The 24,834-nt window shown below is 36.4% G+C and overlaps 1 protein-coding gene across 1 annotated transcript; it reads left to right on the top strand.

The window, feature by feature from the left end:
• Positions 1-11,774: 11,774 nt before the first annotated feature.
• LOC139722722 (calcyclin-binding protein-like) lies at positions 11,775-21,335 on the top strand. The gene is made up of 6 exons (XM_071634012.1): positions 11,775-11,988; positions 16,374-16,611; positions 19,114-19,210; positions 19,878-19,974; positions 20,213-20,307; positions 20,728-21,335. The coding sequence occupies exons 1-6, from the start codon at positions 11,968-11,970 to the stop codon at positions 20,882-20,884; spliced, it is 705 nt and encodes a 234-aa protein (XP_071490113.1). The 5' UTR covers positions 11,775-11,967; the 3' UTR covers positions 20,885-21,335.
• The last annotated feature ends 3,499 nt before the right edge of the window (positions 21,336-24,834 follow it).

Genomic DNA, 24,834 nt, shown 5'->3' with positions numbered 1-24,834 from the left:
GGATGCCATGTTAGTCCGGATCGCTGACAGGCATCTACCCTAGGGTATGTCATCATGCAAAACCCGTCAAAATTTCGTACATGTACATATTTCCCCATAAACACACGTCTGAAAATGAAGTATCCAAAATACACTGATTGTATGAAAAAAAAAGTGCTTCATTATATCGAAGTACACTAACTGATTTCTCTTCAGTCCTGAAATTTGCAATGGGGTTTACTTGCTGAAAGTCTGTTGAAAAGTCTTAAGAGGTTAGACGACAGTTTCGTCACTCAGAAATGTCACATGTTTTCTCAATTTCTAAAGTGATGTTGAGGGTATCATAAATCAACACAAATCAACGTGCTTTAAAAAATACTTATGTCTCTCTTTCTCCAAAAAAAGAAAAAGAAAAGAGTTTTATCCTTCACATAGGTGAATATTAAGACGAACCAGTGTGTGTACTTTTCTTTAAAAATCTTTCTCCATGCGTAACGTCACTACCTGTTGTAATCGTCCTGGAAAGGTGGTACCGAAACGTAACCCCCCCCCCCCCTAAAAAAAAAATAAAATAAAAATAAAATAAAAGAATAAATAAATGAATAAATAGAAATGAAAATTAAGAAAGCACAAACAAACAAACAAAAGATAAAACAAAGAAATAATAGTACATCGTAGTAACAAGTATTAAAACAAAACAACAAACAAATTGTGGAAGGGTTGTGTTCCACTGATATCACTGCATTTGAAAAACTTAATTCCTCGAAGGGCTTCCATTCCTGTATAAATATATATATATATATATATATATATATATATATATATATATATATACATATACATATATATATAGGCTATATATATATATATATTCTTTTTAATACTAAGATTATGTGATGCTCAAAACATCAGATATGGATATAGTATATAAAACTGCAACATGATGTCATGATTTGTAGAAATCATTGAATATTGCCATGACAGAAAGTCATATTGCTGCAGCAGATTGTTGTTAATTTTTTTTTTTTTTTTTTTGCGACAGAGGGTTATTTCCAAATCGTTTTATTTAATTTAATTTGATTTCTTTATTCAATAATATCTAATACTACTCCAATCACATTTCTGGCAAGAATGAACAAAAAAGAAAGATAAGATTGTTAGGGAAATAACATAAACTTCTGTTTTAGTCCCAAATATAATTCTATGAAAGAAATCGCAGAATATAAACGGCTGTATCATAATATGGACATGAGTGGAAGGCACCCGAAGATGTTGTTAATATGGGAATGTTATCATCGGCTGTAATTCTCATAATTATTGTCCTGTTTCATTGGCTGTTTCAGAGCTCAGCGACTAAAACTCAACCAGCTGTCGACGAAACAGACCTTTTGCCACGACCCGAGCTGTATTGACATTCATCTGGACATGGCATTCTATGCGAACATTGGTAGTATGCCGGCTATGACAATACTGGATCCGGAGCCCAGAGTTTGACTTCATGTAAAATATGCCTTTGAGTTAGATGGTCCGCCAAGTCCACCTAGCTCGACACCAGTGAAACAAGACCAACGAGTTCAACACTAGGAAGAACGTCCCTCGAAGCCGATATTATATCGCGAGGTTTGATATACAGAGTGTCGGTCTCATCATGGGTCTTATTTTTTTATTTTTTTGCCTTGTGTTGAGCTTTTGGGCTCTCTGACTCGTGGGCTGTATGACTCGTGGAACTTTTTGCAGCGTTGATCTCGTGGGTTGTGTGACTCGTGGATGTTTAGCTCGTGGGATGACCCCGTAGTTTTGTCATCAAGCCATGGTTACATCGAAACTACAAAAATGTATGTCTTTTTCAACGGATTGTCCAATTATTCCTCGAGCTTTGATGTCTTCCACTTATATGCTGCATTCTCTCAATCCACGTGTGTATTTGGATTTTATTCGCCAATAACATGTAAAGACTTTGCATGTATTTAATGTAACTTGTTGACGTGTAATCAGATGTGCTATACGTAAACTTGAATCCACCACATGTTATCATTGTAACACGTAATTTTGCTAGTTTACAGTTTATACATTAGTGATGGATTTTGACTAACGAAAGAATGTGACCCAACGTATCCTACTTCTTACATGTGATAGTGTAATCCTAATACTAGAAACAAAAAGAAGATAGAAATTAAGACTCTGTATTTGGTTTTTCTGCGATGTATGATTTGATGCTACATTGCCACCTTTGTGCCTGAACTTCCCCTCAGAGGAAGAGTTGACCTCTGACATATAGAAATTAATGATACATATTTACCTTTGTCGTGTTCTTATACAGGAAAAATTATTTATTGTTAACGGGCACTGTTTTAATGGAGACTTATAGATTTCGATGATAAGTATATGGCAGCCTGTGTAGAAAGGATGTTCTTTTGAAAAAAAAAAAAAAACAACAACAACACATTATTAGCTGTATAACCCGCTAGCCTTTCGCCTGGATACAGGTGAGGTCGAAGAAACTTTCGACCTTTGTCATTCTTATTTGACACTGTGCCATGAAGATCATTTGAGGATGTGCAGCTGTAGATATGCTTCGAACAGAAAATGTTAGTGTCGTTTACATTATGTAAAGTAAAATTAATGTACAGGGTACATGACAACTTGTAAATGGTTTTACGTGATAAGTTTTCACTGTGTATGTTAGTCGTATATATATTTGTTGGTACATGCATTTTGTACTATGCACTAATAGATATACTAGTACTGTTCCATGACATAAATGAATAGTTTACATTGTGGTGACTCTTCCATCATGGCTCCAATGAATTACGTTACGTGGATGATTATGTGATTTTGCAAGTGCGTCATTGCTACAATGTAGAAAACGAAATCATAAGACGTAGCTGTGCTGCTCTGCTTGTACCTAAAATCATATGTCGATGCGATCAAATGTTAAGATAATTTCATGTTGTGTGGTGTATGCAGGGAGATTACAGTATTTCATCCTGTGTCCATCAATGATTACTGATTTAATGGTGGATGGATGCTGATAATGTTTGCCTACTTTCACTGGTGGTATTTTTTTTCACTACTTGACGATCACATGTTCCATATCTGCTGCTTCAGAATTACAGAGTGTAACATGTAAACTAGAGATCATTTGATATGGTATGTGGTCTTATGCAATTATGGAAGGCAGAGTTCAAGCAACTCTGTTCATAAATGTCTGATGCGAACTTTCTTGGACTGATAGTACCAAGTAAATGTTTTGGATTATCTAAATATAATGTTGACGACACTTTGGTATATATTTGTTCAAACAAATCTCCTTCAAGTTCATACGTTTTCCACAGATAATCAAACCATGTTTTGTTTTGTTTTGTTTTTTCTTTTTGCATGGTTAAATGGACACGGTGATTGACACTATTGCTGTGAATTATAGATTGGTGAAAAATCCTTGTGGGCAAATACGAAGTAACTTTGCCACGTTGAATTTCACATTATTCTACAAATTAACTGAACATGCAAGGCTGTGCGATCTATCATGCCTATAATTATAACAAAGTTGATAATTTGTTCATTGGCATGATCTTGATATGATGTATATCACTGTACACTGAAAACAATCAATGCCGATAATTGATCTGAAATGAAAATATCTCTGTTAAAATTGAAGTCGAAACATGTACTTTTTTCACAAGTTGAAATTACTCTACCATTTTTCATGCGTTATACTTAAGTAGTGTATGCATTTTGTAAGTGTAAATCACCTCATGTAAATACAATCACTGCAGGACAATTCACATCTGCTTATCAACATGACTTTCACTGCGTGAATGTAGTTTGTTTTTCAAATGGTTGCATTTCCCTAGTCTCTTGAAGACATCAGGAAAGTGTGGTAATAAAAAAAAAAATGTATGAAAATTGAATGTATGACAGCAGGCAAATCTACAGGACTGTGATTTGATCTCGATTCCATAATGTAAAATCAAATGAATGTATGGTGATCTTTTGATGTTTCGCCCAAGTATGCTCCTAGCGTTTGTAAAGACAATACAGACATATTCGTCATTGTCACGTTGTGGAGTGAGTTTTGTTTACCATTTGAAGTCTGTAGGAGAGGTTTTAGTGACAAGATAAAGATGGCTCAAATCTGGAAGGTCGGTAACTTAACAAAGAATGATGCCCACTTTATCTAATGAAAACGAGAGTGAGTAATTGTCCGCGGATGATTTGTTTTGTGTGTATAGATCTAATATTTTCCTGCTAAGCTACGATATGATACTCGGGAAATCATTACAATGATTTTGTTGTTGTTGCTATTGTCGAGAGTACAAACACGTTGAAGATGGAATAAGCATTGTACTGTACGGTCTTAAGGAGTATGAATCTATGGTACTGTAAATATTTTGAAACAACACTGAAATACGTTCGTGACGCAACTTTTTATTTTACTTGTTGTACAAACAAGGATTACAAGATGGTGTGCATAATGTGGTCGCTGTGAATATGTCTGACATGTCTGATGTTGAAACACTGATGTATAACAAAAATGATCAGAATATTTCTGTTTGTGGCTGTATACACGTTTATTTTTCCAAATAATTTTATGTTTAAGATTTAATTTGTATTCCATAAAGGGAATTTGCAGTTATTTATAAGTATGCTTAGATACACTGACCTTACAGTTTAGCCACATGAAGTTGATGTATATATTTCATGATCTTATATCAAGAATAGGAATGAATTGTATCAAATTTTAATGATTATATCTTAGTCAAAAATAAAGTTGAAACAATTATCTTTTAATGGTTCCATGTTCATGAGTTTTGTGATGTGTGTAAGTCCACTGTAAATTTGCCATATTGTAACTTTAAATTGCATTATTTGAAGTGTCATGTGTAAACCTTTTCACGTAGGATGAACGGTATCGCCTGTTATCATCAAATAATGACTTCTGTTCCTGTCTTAGAAGCATTGTGGGAGATGTGGTTATAGGAAATGTAAATGCAAATAAATTGTGATGCTTGATAGGACTTAGGAAGACATCATTCTTCAACTTCAATATTTTGAGTTTAAGAATAATAGCTATATTCAATGTGCAACATTTGTTACTCAAGGTAACCTTTATTCAGTTGAACCTTACATGAAGATATTCATTTTAGCCAGTCACTGTACGTATTTTATTCACCAAGATCACAACCAGATTTAAGCTTCTATGCATCAAGTTTCAAGATTTAAACATTGATTTGATATCATTTGATATGTGTGATATACATTATGTGAAACAGTTTCATGCTATGATGGAAGGCATACTTCAACATCTTTGTAAATTGATATAATCTTGCAAATTTCTTGTGCTAATAAGACAAATCAGATGTCTTACAATAGGCTTATTTATGTTAGAATGTTGAAAACACTGTCTTATGTATAATTATGTTCAGAAAATCTCCTGCAAGTATGCTTTCTAGATAATATTAAACAATGTTTATAGCATGGTGAATTGGATGTAGTGAATAAATCATTCAATTCTGAGTTACAGATTGGTGATAATCCGTACGAATGTGGGCAATTAATGCAATGTAACTTTACCATGTTGAATTTCACATTATTCTACATATGAGCCAACACGATGTGCCTACAATAATGGTATAACTTTAATGGCTTGTTCATTCACATGATCTTGATGTGATGTCAGGACTGACAAATAAAAACAATCAATACCAATGCTCAGTAATTATTAAGCTGCATTATTCTATCTCACTTTACAGTGAACCCAAAACATACATTTTTCACAAGTTGTAAATACTGTTTCCTTAATGTGAAATACTTACAATGTGTATGCAGTTTGTAGGTGTAAACACCGTGTGTAAATATCTGAAAACTTCACTGTATCTATAGGCCTTTTCAAATATACCTTTTTTTAACGTGATATTCACTGCTTGGATGTAGTTTGTTTTTCAACTTGCCAATTCCCCAGTCTCTTTGAAGACACAAGGGATGTGTGATGATAAGACATGTACAAAAACGAAGTGTATGACAATAGGCAACTCTACAGGTGAGTTGATAGTGATTCCATAATGTTACATGGAATGAATATATCTTGTTCTTGATGTTTGGACCAAGTAGGTCCTATGCACTCAGCGTTTGTAAATCCAGGCATATCTTCGTTCATGTTACGATGTACAGTGAGTTTTGTTAGCTATTTAAAGTCTGAAGAATGGAATGAGTGACGAGAAAGAGATGGTTCAAACACTGATTTTTTTTTTATTTAAGAAAGAATGGTGCCTTCTTTATCTCATGAAAATCAGAGTAAGTAATTTTATGTCACTTATATTCATGAAACACTGATTTGTTTTGTGTAGGAAGTACTTACCTGTACTATGGTCCTACGCAGTCTGAAAATATACTGTAACCATTTTGCAACAACACGAAAAAAAAATGTTTGTAGACCTAACAAAACTTTTTATTTCACTTACTTCCTGTACAGACGAAGAATATTAGATGTAGCTGTGCATTTTGTGTGAGGTGATATACTTGTTCTGATGTTGAAACACTGTTGTTTATATGCTCAGAATAGCTCTGTTTGGTAGGTATTGTAAGTTATACGTGTTAACCTATCCACATATACGTCCAACGTATTTCTTGGAGCCATTTGGCAATGAATGAGTATATTTGCAAGCACGTTGCGTGAAGTTGATATTGTGCATTTTTCATGATTACATGTGATATAGCAGAAAAAAAAAATGATGTTGAAACATATTTTTCAAATGTTGTAATTACGGTTCCATTTTTGCTTGTTTCTGATTTGTAGGGTAAGTCTAGAGTGTCTTATTTGCCATGATCACTTTATCTGAAATGCTCTCTTATCTGAAGTGTTCTGTGTATTCATGTATGTGATGCCGGGGGGGGGGGGGGGGTCATTTTCATGAAGCATTTTGTCCGACAAAGTTGTCGGACAAATTTGCTCTGAGCCAATCTGATGCAAGGATTTCGGTAGCTTGTAACAGTTTGTCAGAAAAATATCCGACCAAAATGCTTCATGAAATGCATCCTTGGCGTCGTCTTCTATTCACTCCATAACTGCTTTGACTTGTTCTGTCTTAGAAGTCTTATGGGAAATGTGACCATATCATACGAAATGTTTGAAAATGAACTGCATTGAAAGAAGTAGAACTCGGTGGGACAGAGGAAAAGTTCATGCTACTTCAATTCGAGTTGAACGTGATCGGAAGACGAAAGTTCCAGCATCTGATATGACACACGTGCATCCAGTGGTTGTTGTCGTTGTTGTTTTTGTTATACGCAGATATTTTTATTATGATCGATCAAAATATGAAGCGCGGTGTGATAATGAGTTGACAGGTATAAAGAACGATGTATTATAGGTGACAAAACTGAAACAAAATTTGAAAGGTCGGTTAATGTACAGACTGATACTGACTTCAGATGGTGGAAGTCAGGGTCATGCCTCTTCCTCAATATGTTTTGGTTGCCTGTTGGTGTGTTTGTTTGTTGTTTATCATATAGCTTGCGCATTTTTCACTGTGAGTAAGTCTGATGTACTGAACGTAGTTTTATGTATACATCTGTAAAGAGGGCGCAACTACACACGTGATATACACAGGAAACAGAATAACTCATTTAACCTTAGAACACACCAAAAGCGTATGTTTCGTAGGGCATACATTTAGTTGTTTATTTTGTACAGCTGAAATATGATGCAGAGGTTGGCGAATTCAACCTTTCTTCTCGGGTCTACACAGCCGTGTTGCCCGCCGGTCCACACTGTGTAGGCCCTATATTTGAAGCCGGCCAAACACCACTCCATTTCAAAACGGCTGTTTGCAGGCCGCAATGCATACTCCCTGCCGACGAATTATAAAGGGCAGTGATCGAACAGGAACTCAGTGTTCATATCCGCTTCATGAGAAGACAGCTTTTCTTCATTTCGATTTTCGAATTTGCAAATGTTGCATTTCATATTTTGTTACTAATCTGCATCATCATTGTAACGTCTTTTGATAACTATAAGTAAAGCCCAGAGGTTGCAGACACTACATTTTGAGTACTCAGAAAAAGAGGAAAATAAATTTCTAAAGGAAAATTGATTAATCTGGATGAAGATAGATTTAAATAAACAAAACAAAACAAATTAATCGTCGCTGTACAAGCAAGGTTTCGTTTGTTTCTTGTTGGTTTTTTGTTTGTTTGTTTGTTTGTTTGTTTTTTGTATAGGTGGCTTATGAGATTTTTAAAGATAATAAAAAGTTTTAGTACCTCAAAAGTTTCCCTGAATTTCCTTGTCTTAGTTTGTGTTTCAGGTAAAAGTACCTTTCATATAATTAACACTGTGAGACTTACTCGCCACAAAGTGCTCTCATGTCTTAGTAATCATGCAATTAACTGCGACCAGCAGCCCCACACGCATAGCGTAATCGGGCTTCGCATTGTAGCATTCAGGATCATGACAGATTTAGTATCGCGGGTAAATGTCAACTTAAAATCCAACCCGAGTGGCAATGCCTTTGATATTTTTGTTTTTTATCATGGCTACTATACTAAAACAGTGGATAAATATTTGCCAATTTGCGTCGACGTAGGGCAATTTGTCAATCAGTTGCAATAAAAAAACAACATTTTCATTAATGTGAGTATTGTGAGATATAAATCTTGGCAACTAATTGTGTAAAATAGTTTAGCGATCAATTTCTTGCAAGATCCCAGAACGGTATATGTCAGTCAGACAAACAATGTATGAACACAAACAAAAACTAAATTACCACCATAGACAAAAGTAAGTGGTAGAATCTAACATTTTAAGAATAAGTTTTCTATGACTGAGTTTTTGTTTGTGTGTACTTTACATACATTCTATGGCTGTGTGGATTGCTATGTTTGCACACTGTCATAAAGAATGAAAAAGGGATTCACGCTCATTCAAATATTATATTACAACTTATCCATTCAATTCAATTCAATTCAATTCAATTCATTTTATTTCTATACTTCTCATTTATGAACATTACAACAGAAACCAGACAAGTTCTTTTACCTTGTGAACAATGTGCAGAAAACAAACAATATACATGGTGATAACACAGTAATTACATGTAATGATAAATGGTCAAAATCGAAATCGAAATGGGGTTGATCAAAGAGAAGTATGACGGGACCTACATGAAAGCTAGCTTCTTTGGCTGTAAGCCCCGAGTAATCAGTGTTTGTGAAAAAGAAACGGAGAACGGATAGAAGATAAGACCAGAATGATGATGTAAGGTTGCCAAATTTTATGTGATAAAAAAGAAGAAAAAAAGAAGAAGAAGAAAAACAAACAAACTATACATTAATATGAACTTACTGTCACCGAGCCATCATTATTATACAGCCTACTTTGGTATATATACTATAAACTATTGTTGCATTAAAGCTCCTATTAGTAATGTATGCGTAGAGAATTGGACCAAATCTATAGTAGACGTTCTGGAATTCAAGCCGTAATCTCACTTAAAAAAGAATAAATAAACATCTTGACATTCACCATATCTGTCCTCTCTCAAGTTCTTCTCCTGAAGCTTCGATCCTGCTGTCAACCGTTGTCATGGAATTAGTTTGTTCTGCTCTCTTTCCTGTGGAGACTGGTCAATGATCTCGGATGCTTTCATTTCGGGTGCGGTTCGTCTTTCCGAAGGTTTTGTTCCGAAGGATCGTTAATCCCAAAAAAAAAAAAAAAAATCATAACAATAGCAATAATAAAAATAATAATAATAATAATAATAATAATAACAGTAATAATGATAATAATAATAATATTGATAGTAACAATGATAATAATAATAATAGTAATGGTAATAATAATACTAAGACTAACTTTACCTAGATGTTCGTTATTTCACAAATGAAAAGGGGTTCGTTAATCCGAACATTTGTGGCATTATTCCGAAGGTTCGTTATTCCGAAGGTCCATTAACCCGTTCCATGCGGGAACCTGGTGGCCTGCGTGTTAAGTCTATGGGCATTTATGAATTCAGTATGGAACAGGTTAATCTAAAATAAAATAGGGTTCGCTATTCGGAAGGCCCGTTGATCCGAAAATGAAATAGGGTCCATTATTCTGAACGTTTGTTTGTTATCTGAAAATGAAATAAGATAATAGGCTCGATAATCTGATATGATTTTCATTACAAGGCCAGCGGAACGTTTTAAAAAGTGTGTGTGTGTGTGTGTGTGTGTGTGTGTGTGTTGGGGGAGGGGGAGGGAGGGGGTCCCCGGTTCCGCCGGCCTGATGCGTTAATCCAAAAATAAAATGAGGCTTGGCCGGAGGAGCGTTTTCAAAAGTAAGGGGGGTGCACACTTCCGGGTTTCATGAGCTAACAACCAAACAAAAACAAACGAACAAACAGACCAAATACAAGGTCCTAAGGTCATCTTTCCCCTTCCACTTCCGAGTTTCAGCTGACAAGCAATGCAAAAAAAAAAAAAAAAAAAAAAAAAAAGGCCTAAGCCCATCTCTCCCCTTCCACCTCCGAATTTCTTCATCTGTCAACATGACAAGCGGAAAAAAAGGTCTTCGGCTCAAAAACATAATTTCATCGCGCTCACACTTCAAGATCTCTATCTATTTCTTTTTTATTACCACTCACTTACTTCCGGGTTAAAAAAAAAATAGTGGGGGGACCCAAAGTGATGACACCTTTGTATTTCTTTGTATGCCATGTAAGGTTGAGTATAACGAACGGTATTGTTTCACCGCGATTTCATCCAGTCTGCGTCCCCGCCCAACCCCCCCCCCCCCCCCCCCCCCCCCCTCCCTATGCTATGGTACATATCTGCGAGCGCGTCCGCGTAGTTGGGGAGAGTTGCTGAGCGTTCACTACAGCGGACGGACGTGCTGTCTGAATTCTCTCCGGCAGACTAATCGTCACCTACGAGTTACCATAGGGTTTGTGTGTAGGTGTTAGGTGCTAGGCGTCGGCTTCACACCCACTTTGTGTCGACTGGATCGTCATATACGGTAATAAAGTTCTTTATCTTCATGAACTCGTTATGATTCGCGTGATTTAGTGTGATCAATTCTGCGATTATGATGTGGCGTGGTTTGTTGGCGTGATTTTTAACGTAAAGGCCGTGACCGTAGAGCCTACATAGAATATACATCGTATATAAGATACTGTCTACTGACTGTTCAGAGAGAGAGAAACTAGAAGATACTTACGCGCGCGGTTACGTTACATTTTTATTATTATTTTTTTTTTGTTATTATTATTATCATTACTGTTATTATCATTATTATTTGTCTCTCTCTCTACACAACTCGCCTCTCCTCGAAAATCGGCTATGACGGACGGGCATCATAATTGGACTATTAATGAGACCCAATCCACGTGACCACAATGACAGTGAACCCAGGTTTATTCAGTACTAATATTCGTATTCATCTCATTGAAGATATATATAAATATATATATTATATATGTATATATATATTTCTCTCCTCTGTCCATCATTTTGATTGCGTGTGTGTGTACGTGTGTTTGTGATGCGTGTTTGTCTTTTTTTTTCTTTTCTTTATGTTTTGGATTTATTATGTAGCCTCTAATTCAGAACAAGTAGAAATGGAAACTTCTCGAACTTTAATTGCGCAATTTGTCGTTTTGGCGCTCCATAATTACCACATAGTCGTCGGTGAGCACAGCATGCATGCTATAAATTGTGCGTGCGTGCATAGCTAGCTAGCTAGTTAGCTATTAGCTAGCTAGCTGCAGGCAGAGTCTAACTGTTAATACAGTGACAACGTTCAGCCCGAACTTCCCACTACAGCTGTGTACAATACCTTTGACCTTGGCCTTGGCTGGTTCTGTGGCAAACTAATTTGTGACATTGATTCCACAGATATTTTACAGACAGTGAAGACTGGGACCGGGTGTGAATCGTGGGGAGGACTCCTTTACTTAATATACTGTCTAGTCTTCTAGATTTCTGGTCCTGCAACAGACGAGTGTTAAAATGGCCCAGCCGCGGGAAGAGGTAAATTTGATACGTTCTCATGTTTCACTTTCTTCTTTTTTTTAACCAATAATTTTGTTAGACCAGTAGGCCTAACACTGCTCCTAACGTTACTAAGTTTGTAACCTTTTAACGGTAGGTACCGTACCTATGGTTGACTAACAAATCTAATGTCAAGTTGATAAATTATAAAATCAACGTAGGAAAAGTAAAGTACAGTAAGTATCAATATCATGATTATGGTAGGCTTTGTGTGACCTCAATAATATTCTATTCTTACAAAGCTGTCTCATGTTGAAAAATTTTGAGACTTTTCATATACATAAAGGAATTAAAGTGCCAGTTAACAATTACTCCAAGATCTTAGAATTTGCTAAGTTATTATCTCAAAGCTAAAGGGCAGCCCACGTCATACAGTTGTAAGTCATAAGCCGGTAAGGCGATCGGGACACATTTTTTTTTTTTTTTCCTGGGAGACTTAAATGAGGAAATGATTGCTGGGTGGATGAGTGTGGGTTGGGTTGATGCGGAGTGATACACCATAGGCGTGATGACTATAATCCATTGTACGTCTGGATTATGTGTTCCTGAAAATGGCAAATATGGTTCTTGTACAACTGATTATCTACAGGATGACAAATACAGTTTGCACCTTCACCAACCCATGGAGTAGCATACGTGGCAACTTTTGCTATACAAATGATGCACAGGTGTGTTAGTGGAGATGTAGCGCACTCGAGGGTATTTACAATTTTGAAACATGCACAAGGCGAAGCCGAGTGCATGTTGCACTACATTGTAAATACCCGAGAGTGAGCTGCATCTCCACTAACGCCAAAAAATAATCCTGTGCATCATTTGTTTTATAAAATGGGTCGAAAACTAACAGTTTCACGTACCTTTGTGGGTCAATACCAGTCAGCTACATGTAGCACTCGCTCAAGAGTCAAGATGTCCGAAGATGTTCGTCCCAAACATTTACGCACGTCGCACTCGGAAATCCCGCACATATGTGACCGTGCACCTCAAAACGAACATAAAGTCGCACACGCAGATTTTGCGTGAGGACTGAAAATAAGTGAAGTGGTTCAACCTAGCCGAACTTGACTTTTTCATATTTTCTGAAAGAGCGGGTCTTCTTTTACATTATGGGCAAGTCCAAGATAATGCGCGCGTTACGTATGGGACATTCAGAGACTTTTATGAGCTGAAAAATAGTGTTAATGGCCTTTGATCATATTGAACTTCATCATGGTGATTGATATCTAGGAGAAGTATAAACATGTAAAAAATTGAGAAAAATGACCTTGACAATTATATTCTAGAAGAGAAAATATGTGCAGTTACGTATGGGACCAGAAAACTTTTGTTTTTTTGAACATTTTTTTCAACCTCAAAACTCTCTGAAAGTATTTCATTCTATAACTTGTAACTCACTGTGATGAAAGTCACAACACTCAAGATTATCACAGGTAAGTTTCATGTCATTAGGCAAAAAGCTCTAATTACAGGTTCTAATTAAAGACAGACGTGACGTGTTACGTATGGGACAGTTACGTATGGGACAGTTTGTCCCCCATTCATTTAGTGTGTGAAGAACCATATTTATGGGTATTTTGCATAATTATTGTAGTAAAATCAGTTGAAACTACTCAAATACTGATCCAGATTGTCAAAGAAACATTATTCCCCAAATATTCACCATCATAATCATATTCAATCATATTTTTATATTTTTATGACCAACCTGAGTATGCATGCCCTTTGTCCCCCATTCGTTTAGTGTGTGGAGAACCAAGTTTATATGGGTATTTTGCAAAATAATTTTGCAAAATACCCATAAACAAATTTTTGCATAATTATTGAGGTAGAATCAGTTGAAATTACTCAAATGCTGTTCCAGATTGACAAGGGAACAATATTCCCCGTATATTTACCATCATAATCATATTTAACCATATTCTATATTTTTTATGACCAACCTGAGTATGTATGCCCTATTTTTATCAGGATAGTTACTATTAAAAAATTGAATAGTTTAAAGTGTTTACTTCCATTGATGAAGGGCAGTTTGCCATTTAGTTTCAACAAAAAATGACTTGACACAAGAAATATTAATTTTAATAAATAAGCAATACCTGCTGCGTGGAACCCCAGTGATCGAGTAGATATATGATGTCTGTCTAGCAGTCAGGTCATTGATTCGTGTCACACCTCGGTATGTGGCTACTATTGAAACTGAATAAGGACAATTTGTGTATCACTTGCAATAAAAAGGAATCATTGTACTTTATATATTTTTTTTTTGTATATATCACAACCATTTCAAATTGGATCTCCATCACATAAACTTTGAATTCCTCTAGTCTTAGGATTGTATGCTCTTTAGTAATTCATATAATTGGTTTCCAATCATCTCATTAAATGTTGAAAACTGAATCCCCATTTCTACAAAAACTATACCATCCCTTTAATGCTGATTTTTCATTGTGTATTTTGCCATTTTCCCCTCCCCCTTTCTGAAAATTGTTCAGTCAAGTACATGCATTGTTTCAAGTGTCTAAAACTCAAAAAGTAGCTACAATGTTGGGATGCTTTCTTCAGGATGATTGACCATTTGTGTACTGAGAGACCTTCCCAGCTAGCTACATATGCATTTACATGCAATATGTATGAGGATGTCCCATACGTAATGCATTTGTCCCATACGTAACATTATTTTAATGCCTAATAGAATATATTTCTTTTACTGTTTTTTCCTTTTTTCTATGGTATTTAGTTTCTCTAAACAATAAATTAGAACTTTCCAAAAGGGCATTAAAATATCCATAGCAATTTCAGAAAAAACCTAAAAAAATGACCTCAATTTGTTACGTATGGGACATCTCATGATAAGACACAAGCTAATTTGCATAATCATTTGCATAATCCCTAAATTTTTATACCAAGTTAAACTATTTGATGAACTTCTTATGTCCACATATTAATCAAGTATCATTTGCTTTCCTTTGAATTAATATGAATTTTTATAAATGTCCCATACGTAACGCTGTGTTTCACATTTATGCAAATGAAGCCCTTGAAATTTGCATAAACTTACATAATATCATTTTTTCCTCCATGGAAATCAAAACTTCAACTCATAAGCTTCAAAATGATACCAAACACGTCAATATTGAGCAAGGATGAAATTTTGCCTTCTGAGGGGACCTTATCTTGGACTTGCCCTTATGCTAAACTTTGGTATCATAAAAGAGGCAGGAAAGTGTGTTTTTTTAGCAGTTTATCTCGAACATTTTTGGTAGAATAGTGTGATTAGGTGTGTCTTTAGAATCCCTTCTTCATTTCTGAAAAACCTTATCCACACTCTTCACTTTTAACTCTAATAACTTTTGAAAGGATAGCGCTACTGCTTTGAAAGTTGGCATTAGTTATGGACAGAATGTGTTCATGAGGCATGCTTAATTTCAGTTTAATCTGATAATCTCTTCATTGTTGTTACTCTGGTGGTTTACTTCCTGTTTTTTGTCCCATTCTTGCACAGCCAGCACAATTTGGTAAAGATTAAGCGCTTGAAAAGACACTGTACTTCAGATCCTCTTTTCTCAGTTCACACTTTTCCTGAGTTTGTGCTTTCTTTCCAATATTTAGATAGGTTAGGAGAGTCCATTTGATTTGAGTTATACATCATTTTAAAGCTTAAAGTCTGCTCTTTCAGAATATGGTCTAAACGAAAAATTCATGTCTGGCGAATTTTTGTTTGTTTTGAGGTGCAGGGTCACATATAAGTACTGTACGTATAAGAGTTTACGTACGCCACACATATGTTATGCACACAAGAAAGGCCGGCCGGCAGCCCGAACTAGAAGTTGTTTACAGGATTGACAGCGCTTATAGTAGCGCGCGACGCACTTGTAACAACTGATTGAGTGCGCACTGCTAGTGTAAACATTGTGATGTCAGGCCGTAAAGTGAGAAATTAATGCACGCACACGTGACTCATTTCAGCTCTTCCAATTGGCTACATTCTTGAACCCATTTTATAATTGCAGTTATTGTCTTCTTTCAATTTCATCAAATGTGAGTTCACTGAATATCTCTGGTCTGGGAAAATACAATGTACAGTATAAATTCCCGGGTTAGAGTTTTAAAAAGCTGCAGATTCTTCATGTTCCGTCGGACTACGCCAGTCTTCATGTGAATTGATACCCATACTGGACTTACCATGTAATGTAGTGTATTTGATTGGGATTGTATTTTAGTGTTAATAAGACTTGTGGGACTTGGCTGTCCACACGCTATCACCAAGTAGGATGTAATCTTGTGAATGTCTGTCAAACAATGTACCAGTATTAAAAAGCATGACATTTTCAATCTGGTTGCACCGGTTCATTGTTATTCCACAGTTGGAGCTGGACTGTGAGGAGCTGAAGCGACTCCTGGAGCTGACAGAAAGGGAGTCGGTCAAGGCACTGCTGGGGAAACAAATCCAAGATGTGGAAGGGAGACTGCAAGGCCTGGACAACGTCAGTGTACGAGAGCCACCCAGTGAGAAAAGGGAAGATCCAGTGGTGGCTATGAAGCCCAGTGAAACAAAGAAGATTGCTGTATCACAGCTGCCTACCAAAACCATCACTTCCTATGGTGAGGCCTTTAAGTGTAGTCCCACATGATTATTTTCAAGTTGGCCCTTTAAACTGATCACAGTAGATGAGAACCAACCAGTCAAATGGACTTACAAAATGATATTTCTGACTTGAAAGATGAAAGTAGTGGAATTTTAAAGTTTCCACGTGTGTGTTCTTGAATAGGGCCTAACCCATTAGAGTCAAAATCACATGTTTGAATTGACAGAGTTAAAGATGTGATGACATCACAAATCTCCCGTTGACATGTCAAATGATGGTATGGTGACATCATAGCCTCACCCTTTCTGTGTTGAAAACTTGAGTCTTGGTGTAAGAATATGGAGCTTTGACAAGTTTAAAGGGAACACTAACCCAAAGAGCAATGCGGATTGAGTGAAAGCAGCAACATTAGTAGAACACAGCAGTAGAAGTTTGAGGAAAATTGGACAGTCGATGCAAAAGTTATGAATTGTTAAAGTTTTGGTGTTGGAACAGCTGGGTGAGGAGACTACTAGAGGTTATGACGTATGAGAGGACAACAATATAAAGAAAATAATATAAAGAAAATTCCACAAAAATTCAATTTTTCATGAAAATTACAAATTCCATCAACTTGGTAATGATATGTGTGGGTAGCAATATTCCCCCTGCTTTCTGAAAGCGGTATTAAAGTCAAGTGCTCTTCCACAATGCTAGAAAATTTATGTTTTGTTGAATTTTCTTAATCTTTTCTTTATACTTCATAACCTCTAGTAGTCTCCTCATCCAGGAGTCCCAACACCAAAACTTTAAAAATTTGTAACTTCTGCATCAATTGTCCAATTTCCCTCAAACTTTCACTGATGTGTTCTGCTAATAAATGTTTTCTACTTTCACTCACTACACATTGCTCTTTGGGTTTGCGTTCCCTTTAACCCTAACCAAGCCGGGCTTTTTTGGGTGTTCTGTGGCCGGGGAGGCGTTGATTCGACCCCCCCCCCCCGAGATCTCAGCCGTCGATCGCGCAATCACCATGAAATTTGGCATGTGTATTACCTGTGGCGTAATCTACCAAGCTATATAAAAAGAAATGGAAATTTTCGTCATAATAATTAATTATGCTAATATATGCATAAAATCATACATTTTGCTCTAAATCAGAAATTAAAGCTCCTAGAATCCTAATTTTTTGTGAAAACATTCTTTGTAGCATTCCTAACAATGTTACTTGACAAAAAAAATTTCGTATCAAAATCAATTTCTTATGCATATTATTGTTTTAAGAATTTCTTTGTTTTTTCGAACTTTTGTTTTATCAGTGTTTTTCCGCAAAATTTATGACAGAACCTATTTCAAGCATAATTATGCTAAAATTATTTAGTTTCAGCCTATGAAAGTGAAAATAATCACATCTTTATGAATAAGAAGAGAAAACTCCATTTGCATAGACTTTATACACAAAATCACGTTTTTGAGCCATTTTCGGTCTAACAGGCTTGTATAAAACGTCATGCAGCGTCGTAACGGTATGCACGATTTTTGCAAAAATGGTGTCAAAATGATGCGCGAGACTTGAAAGTAAAAAGTCAGTGAACGGCGCAGTCAAAAAATTTCGCGCGGCGGAGAAGTTGCGAAAAATGTTGAGGAGGGGTTGATTCATCCCCCCCTGGCCTTTTTAGGGTTAAAGTGAAAGAGAGAAATGGAAGATATGCAGGCTTACTGGATGAGAGGATTCTGTGCTGGTTACATTCATTCTGGTAACAAGAGACTCTGATCAGGATAAAGTGATGTTCCATGTCCCCCTTTTCTATTAATGAGATGCTAAGCAAGGTGTATTGAAGGACATGTTCACAAAACTTTGCTGTATTGTTTATACACTCTGTTTCAGCTCCCCTGCAGGAGGTGATTTACGGATTCTAAACCATACAGTACCAAGGCTGATGATATGAATGAAATATTATAATCGACATGGTGGTGACTTGTTTTAACTAAGGATTAAGTGTAAGAAAGTAGAAACTATGTTGATTGAGGGTGTCCAAACATACACCGTACAATATATTCTCCGCCTGGCCATGTCCCAGCCAAATTAAAGCGTCGACGAAATCTGGACATGAATACAGTGGCTTAAAGCCTGCATCATTCATAGGTAGCCTATCTGTAGGTAGGTATGTTGTCTCATATGAAATGACTGACAACACACAGGGTGACAAATTCTAATGGGATTATCCTTCCAGTACAAGTGTACTTTGATGGCATGTACAGTACAGTTGCTAGTCGATAGATAGAGGGTTTCATAATTTGTTTGTTTTTTACTTTTGACAATGATTGGCATAATTAGCTGGAAGACTTGTTGGGAGTACCCCAATATGATCTGTTTTATGTTACTGCTTGGGAAGCAATGAATATAATATTATGTGAAAGGAAGCAACTGTGGGACCAATGCCCTAGAGGTCCACTGTTACACATGACATGTGTGCCTCATCCTTGTTCTTGTCTTTCTACCCCACCACCTTCCATTTCTGTTCCCCACACCTCCTAGGGTGGGACCAGTCTCCAAAGTTTGTCAAAGTTTACATCACCCTCAATGGAGTACAGACCCTCGCCAAAGAAGATGTATCAGTGGAGTACACTTCCAGGCAAGTGTCTACCCTTCCTATGACATCATGTACACATAAAAGAATTTAGGAACATTGCACTCAGACATTGGATTCTTAGGGATGTTCCTGCCTATTGGCTAACATGACAGTACAGATTTAAAAAAAAAAAAAGACAAAGAGAAAGTTGCATTCAGTTGAAAAATCTCTAGATAGTCACATTCAGCTGTGTACTTCAATAGATTATACACGGTAGTACAGAAAAAAGAAAAAAAGAATTGAAAAAAAAAAAGCAGGAACAGCATCAGTAAGCATTTCTTGTACATTGTAGATATCTGCCGGGGTATACTTCAAGTAGTCTTCAGTAGGTTAAGAGTGGTCATTTTCTGATAAACACTGTTCAATGTTATTTTCATTTTTTATTTATTTATTTATTATTATTATTTTTTTTTTTTTACCTTTTCTCATTTTTTTTTATTTATTTCTTTTTTTTTTTTGGGGGGGGGGGTTCTTGTTGTACCCAGAAAGGATGCTGGTTATTGCATCTCAATTTCTTCTGATTACTCTGAATTTTTGAGCTCCTTTTCAAACAGTGGTGCACATTATGTTAAATTTGCAACTTTGAAACACAGTCATATTTTAACATTAGTAGGGGTTTGCCTTTTTGATCTGACATTTTTCCCCTCTGTGTATGTGGTCTTTGAATCAGATCCTTCACACTGAAGGTGACACAGAAAGACTGCATCCATCAGTTGACAATCAACAGTTTACTTCACTCCTTGATAGCAGAGAAGAGCTATCACAAGGTATGTATTTTCTCTCCCAAGCCAGAAGGTACTTAGTACATTGTGTGTACTGATCTACAGTTAAATTGACCTAAGTTGACCCTCACACATTTAGCAAAAAAAAAAAGATAAATAAATTAGTGTGCTGATATGCTGCATTTCTAGACTTCCGTAGAATGACTGCATGACATTCAGAAAATGCGCTGTGACCGAAGCCAGTAGATGTTTACCTCTGTGTACTTTTTGTGTATGTTGGCAGGTAAAAACAGACAACCTGGTCATCCTACTCAAGAAAGAAGTTGAGAAGAATTGGGACTATCTTACACAGACTGAGGCGAAGGTGAAATCGAAAAAGTAAGCACACTTAATACATGTATGGAGAAATTTACTCAGAATACAGTAATTGTGTGTCGGCAGGCATCCCCATTTTTGTGTGAATTACATAGCGTATTGCTATTTTTTCCTCAAATTTTGGTGCAGTTTTTAACAGAATAGCATTTAGCAATTGAGCTCTCTCGGGAGTCTTCAGATTTACCTTGTTTTTTAAAGTTATGTTACAGGCATATTTTTTTTTTTTTTTTTTTAAAGAAGTCATAAAATTATATCTCCTGCCAAAAAAGATCTATTTCAGCCCTGCTTCTTCATTGGACATAATTTGAGTGAATGCTTGAATGTTTGTATCAAGTGCCATACATGACTGCTACACTCAGAAAACACCAAGGTTTCAAGGGCTACTCAGCCTTTAAATACTCTCTTTTTTTTTCTCCCGCGTAGACCGCCACCATCAGCAGCCGATGCCTCCGACCCTTCAGCTGGCATCATGAACATGATGAAGCAGATGTATGATGAAGGTGACGACGAGATGAAACGAACCATCGCCAAGGCGTGGACGGAAGCCAGGGACAAGAAGGGCACCATGGATCTCCCCTGAGGGGGGAAAACCAGAACCCTCTTCTCTTGGTCTGCACCCCTCTCCAGGGATTGGCTCGGAAGATTGACCCAACTTGTAACTGAACCAAAGGAATTCTGTTCCACTTGTACGTAAACTTATGAAAAAATGCAAGTAGGCCAGCCAACACAGCTGGCTGGTCTGGTGTGTGTGAACTTTGGCTCCAATGAAGTTTCTGCTAAGATTGAAAGTTCAGGTCCCATGTGACGGGAAAAAAACGAGGAAAAAAAAACTTTAAAAAAGGTTGCAAATGTCAAACATTACTAGAAGAAGCAGACATCTCACTGATACTGCAAGTAGTATGTATGTACCAGTAAGATGCCCACAGAGTGAATGCAAAGGGTTTGCTGATTTCCAATACCCAACAAGTGACATGGACAAAACATGGTATTGTTAGAAAGTGTTGGAAAGTGCTGTCCAACATTAAATCAGGTATGAGGTATTTCAATTGGCTTTCATCATGAAGTTCCTAGGAATGCCAGATCTGACACCTGTGACAGGTAGCTCTGAAAACTATGTATGAAAAAAAAGTTAAGCAAATCTTAATAGCTCTATGTTGTTTTCAAGCTGATACCAAGACACTTTAACAAATCCAATTACAGTGCACTCCAGTTATAATGAGCACGGTTATAATGAAATTATACTTACAATGAAGTAAAAATTCAGGCCACAACATTATTTGCTCTTTTTTTTTTCCTTGTTCAGTTATAACAAATTCTGATTTAACAAAAGAAAACTGTCAGTCCCAAGGACTTTGTTGTAACAGGAGTCCAGTGTAACAGCCACTGCTTGTTTTATGGTACAGAGTGGAAGAAACATCGAGAAGATATATACACTTTGCATGAAATGTAGCCAGAACATTTGCCATGCATACACATTATTCTCCTAACAAGAATAAAGTTCTGATGACCTTTGTTCTCTAAAATTTCCATGTGCTTGGACACTGGTGTTAGTACATACATATTTTTTGTTTTGTTTTTTTACCTAGAAAAGACCTACACTATATACTCTATGAGACCTACAAAGTTTCATCCTTAGGAATACACTTGAGATCAGTGGTAAACAGACAACTTGGGAAGAGGAATATTGCAGAATTACAATGTACTTGTGGATCAAGTCAGTAAAATTTTTCAATGTGCAAGCCATCAGCTGAGTACAAATGTAAAGAAAGAGAAAACAATCAAACTGATACTAGTTTGAACCTGTTCCCTCATCAAAATCATGTGACTACAATGTGTAGCTCAGACAGACAAATTTAAAATGTTGAAATACATGTATTGAAATAAAAAATCTCATCTTGCTTCATGAAAAGAAAAAAGAACAAGATTGTACCACCACACAAGGACTTCTTTATTTGAAGAGTTTGTTCGCAAAAACCAACAAGTCCATATTTGCCAAATGGAGATATTTGCGATTAAAGGTCAAGAAAAATAAAGGGAATAATAAGAACATTTTTCTTCTTTTGACCATAACTTCAAAAATGTGCCTTTATATATAGTATAATCATTTAAAAGGTATTATTTTGTACTTTATGACAGAGACCATACTTCAAACTCTTCAAAAATTGACTTACCGGTTTTTGCGAACAAACTCTTCATTTGTTTTATGAAGGACATATCTCCACCTCTCAGGCCCAATAGGTCACACTGTGTATGTGTGTGTTTGCTTGGCCAGTGAAATCCAGTAAAATTGGTCAGTTGCTTCTATCCACCAGTGTTAGGAGTATACCATAATGGGTAGGACAGGATAAGAATGTTTATGTCGGTTGATCAGCATATGTGTGTGTGCTTGTAAAATGGTGATTGACTGGAATTCTCCCCAGGCAGTGGAGAGTGATTACTGTCAGTGCTAATTGGAAATAACTATCCAGAGACCTGGGTAATGGTAGAGGGCATCAACATTTTTAATAAGTCTGAAATGTGTAGCAAAAAAAGCTGTTGAAAACTGCTTATCCAATAGTGGCGAGCCAATGGAGTAAAGTGGAGGAAAAAGGAACCTGAGCTTTTGTCTGAAATGTGCTACAATAAAAAAAAAAGTTAAAAAAACTATTAAATGATAAAAATATCATTTTTTTTTTCATATGGCTCTTTTTTTTTTCTGACAAGCTGAACCATTAAAGGGGAATTAACCCCCAAAATACATGTTGATTGAGTGAATGGAGTAATACAGCAATACATCAGTGAAAGTCTGAGGAAAATTGTACAATCCGTTCAAGAGTTTTGGTGATGAGACCGCTAAATCAGAAGACGTGTACGGATCATGACATGGACTACCACATAAAGAAAATATAAAGATTTTTTTTTTTCACTTTTCTAGCATAATGAAAGACCACTAAATTTACCTCTTTCAGAAAGCAAGGGGAATAATACAGCTGTATTTAATACCCTTGTCATATTATGTCGGTTACTAACAAGTCCAGGAAATATGTACTTTTCATAGTATTTTGTGGAATTTTCTTTATACTTTCTTTATATTGTAGTCCATAAGTGGTGTCATGATCTGGGCCCTGTTTTATGAAGAGTTATAACTGATTATATAGTTGATTTCCATGGTAAGTCTATGGTAGCCTGTGTGGTAAGGAATCTATTTTATCTTTTGGTAAAACGGGGCCCTGTAGTAGTATTCTGATCCGGTGGTCTCGTCACCAAATTTGAAAAATTCAGAACTTTTCAACAGATTGTCCGATTTTCCTCAAACTTTCCCTGATGTCTTCTACTAATATTGCTGCGTTCACTCAATCCATGTGTATAAATGTATTCTTGGTTTTCTCATATAAAGTGAGGTCATTGCACTCTGATATCCCACAGTACATATCTGTAATTCTATCCATGTGTGTGTGTACTACAGTGTATTACATGTAGTGTTGCGTTCAGTCTTGTTTATGACTTGATCCTTGTGCACTGTGGTAATCTACTAGTACGTACTTGGTGTGCAAGCCAGCTGCCAGCTCTCAGCCATGAGTGTAAATCTTGCGACACATGTGAGCACAGTGGGTGAAAAGGTCACGTAAATTCAAACTAAAACATGGTACATGTATAAGCACTACGATTCATCACATTAGAGTACACATGAACAAGTCTAGTTTATAAATCGTGTTTATTGTTCCAGCTTGCTCCACCTATAATATTCAAATAGTGTGAAGGTAGACATTCTTTTTGTGAATATCTGCATTACAGTTGAAATCACGCAATAAAAATCTGCCTGCGTCTGCAACCCAAACTGCAACCCAAACTGTCACATTTTGATTTCCAGTGCCATCAGGACAAGCTGTATCAGATCTACCAAGCTAAATCAGGGCCACAACATTCCTCTGTCTGGATAGGAATAATCTTTTTTTTTTACTTGCATGAAAGTTGAATACAAGTACAATGCATTGCCTACGTTGATGCGTCTCCCTCAGTCCCATCAGATTGCCTCATGCGGAGTAGACTGGACTGGATATGTCAACCACATTTAACTATACACTGTTCAAGACTGGAAGGCAAAGTGAGGCAGAATTATCATGTTGAACAAAGTTTTAAAGCAAAGGAAAGTCATCCATTCATTCATCTTTATGCACTATTCTGAAGGGCTGTCTGAAAGGTGACTTACATACCCACAAAATGGCACCAGCTGGGGTAAAATGTTTTGGCTTTGTCATGATAGAGATACAAAGGAGAGATGTCATAAGATGGAAAATAAATGCACCAAATGATATTAAGACAGAGCAAAAGAAGCTACAAGTACATTTGTAGGAACTACATGAATACTTAGTGTGTCTGTCCTTCATGGCAACTCTAAGATGGTGTTTTAATTATTCAGGATGAAGTAAGCATGATCACTGATATACATGTACATTGTACAATTTGTACATTGTAATTCATAGGTTGAAGTAGCAGACTAATTTTGATTTTACCATTGTAGGGACTGTATTAATTTTTATCAGAATCAGC

This window comes from Diadema antillarum, unplaced genomic scaffold (assembly GCF_040938485.1).
Source record: "Diadema antillarum isolate AM-2024a unplaced genomic scaffold, OU_Dant_1.0 scf00000170, whole genome shotgun sequence".
Taxonomy (NCBI): Eukaryota; Metazoa; Echinodermata; class Echinoidea; order Diadematoida; family Diadematidae; genus Diadema; species Diadema antillarum.
The sequence above is the reverse complement of the archived record's forward strand: the minus strand, read 5'-3'. Positions and strand labels throughout refer to the sequence as shown.

Excerpts from the sequence above, each read along its gene's own strand:
- LOC139722722 (XM_071634012.1), top strand. The coding sequence starts at position 11,968 with ATGGCCCAGCCGCGGGAAGAG. Across the intron at positions 19,211-19,877 it reads TCAGTGGAGTACACTTCCAG|ATCCTTCACACTGAAGGTGA; the intron begins GCAAGTGTCTAC and ends TCTTTGAATCAG. Across the intron at positions 19,975-20,212 it reads CAGAGAAGAGCTATCACAAG|GTAAAAACAGACAACCTGGT; the intron begins GTATGTATTTTC and ends GTATGTTGGCAG.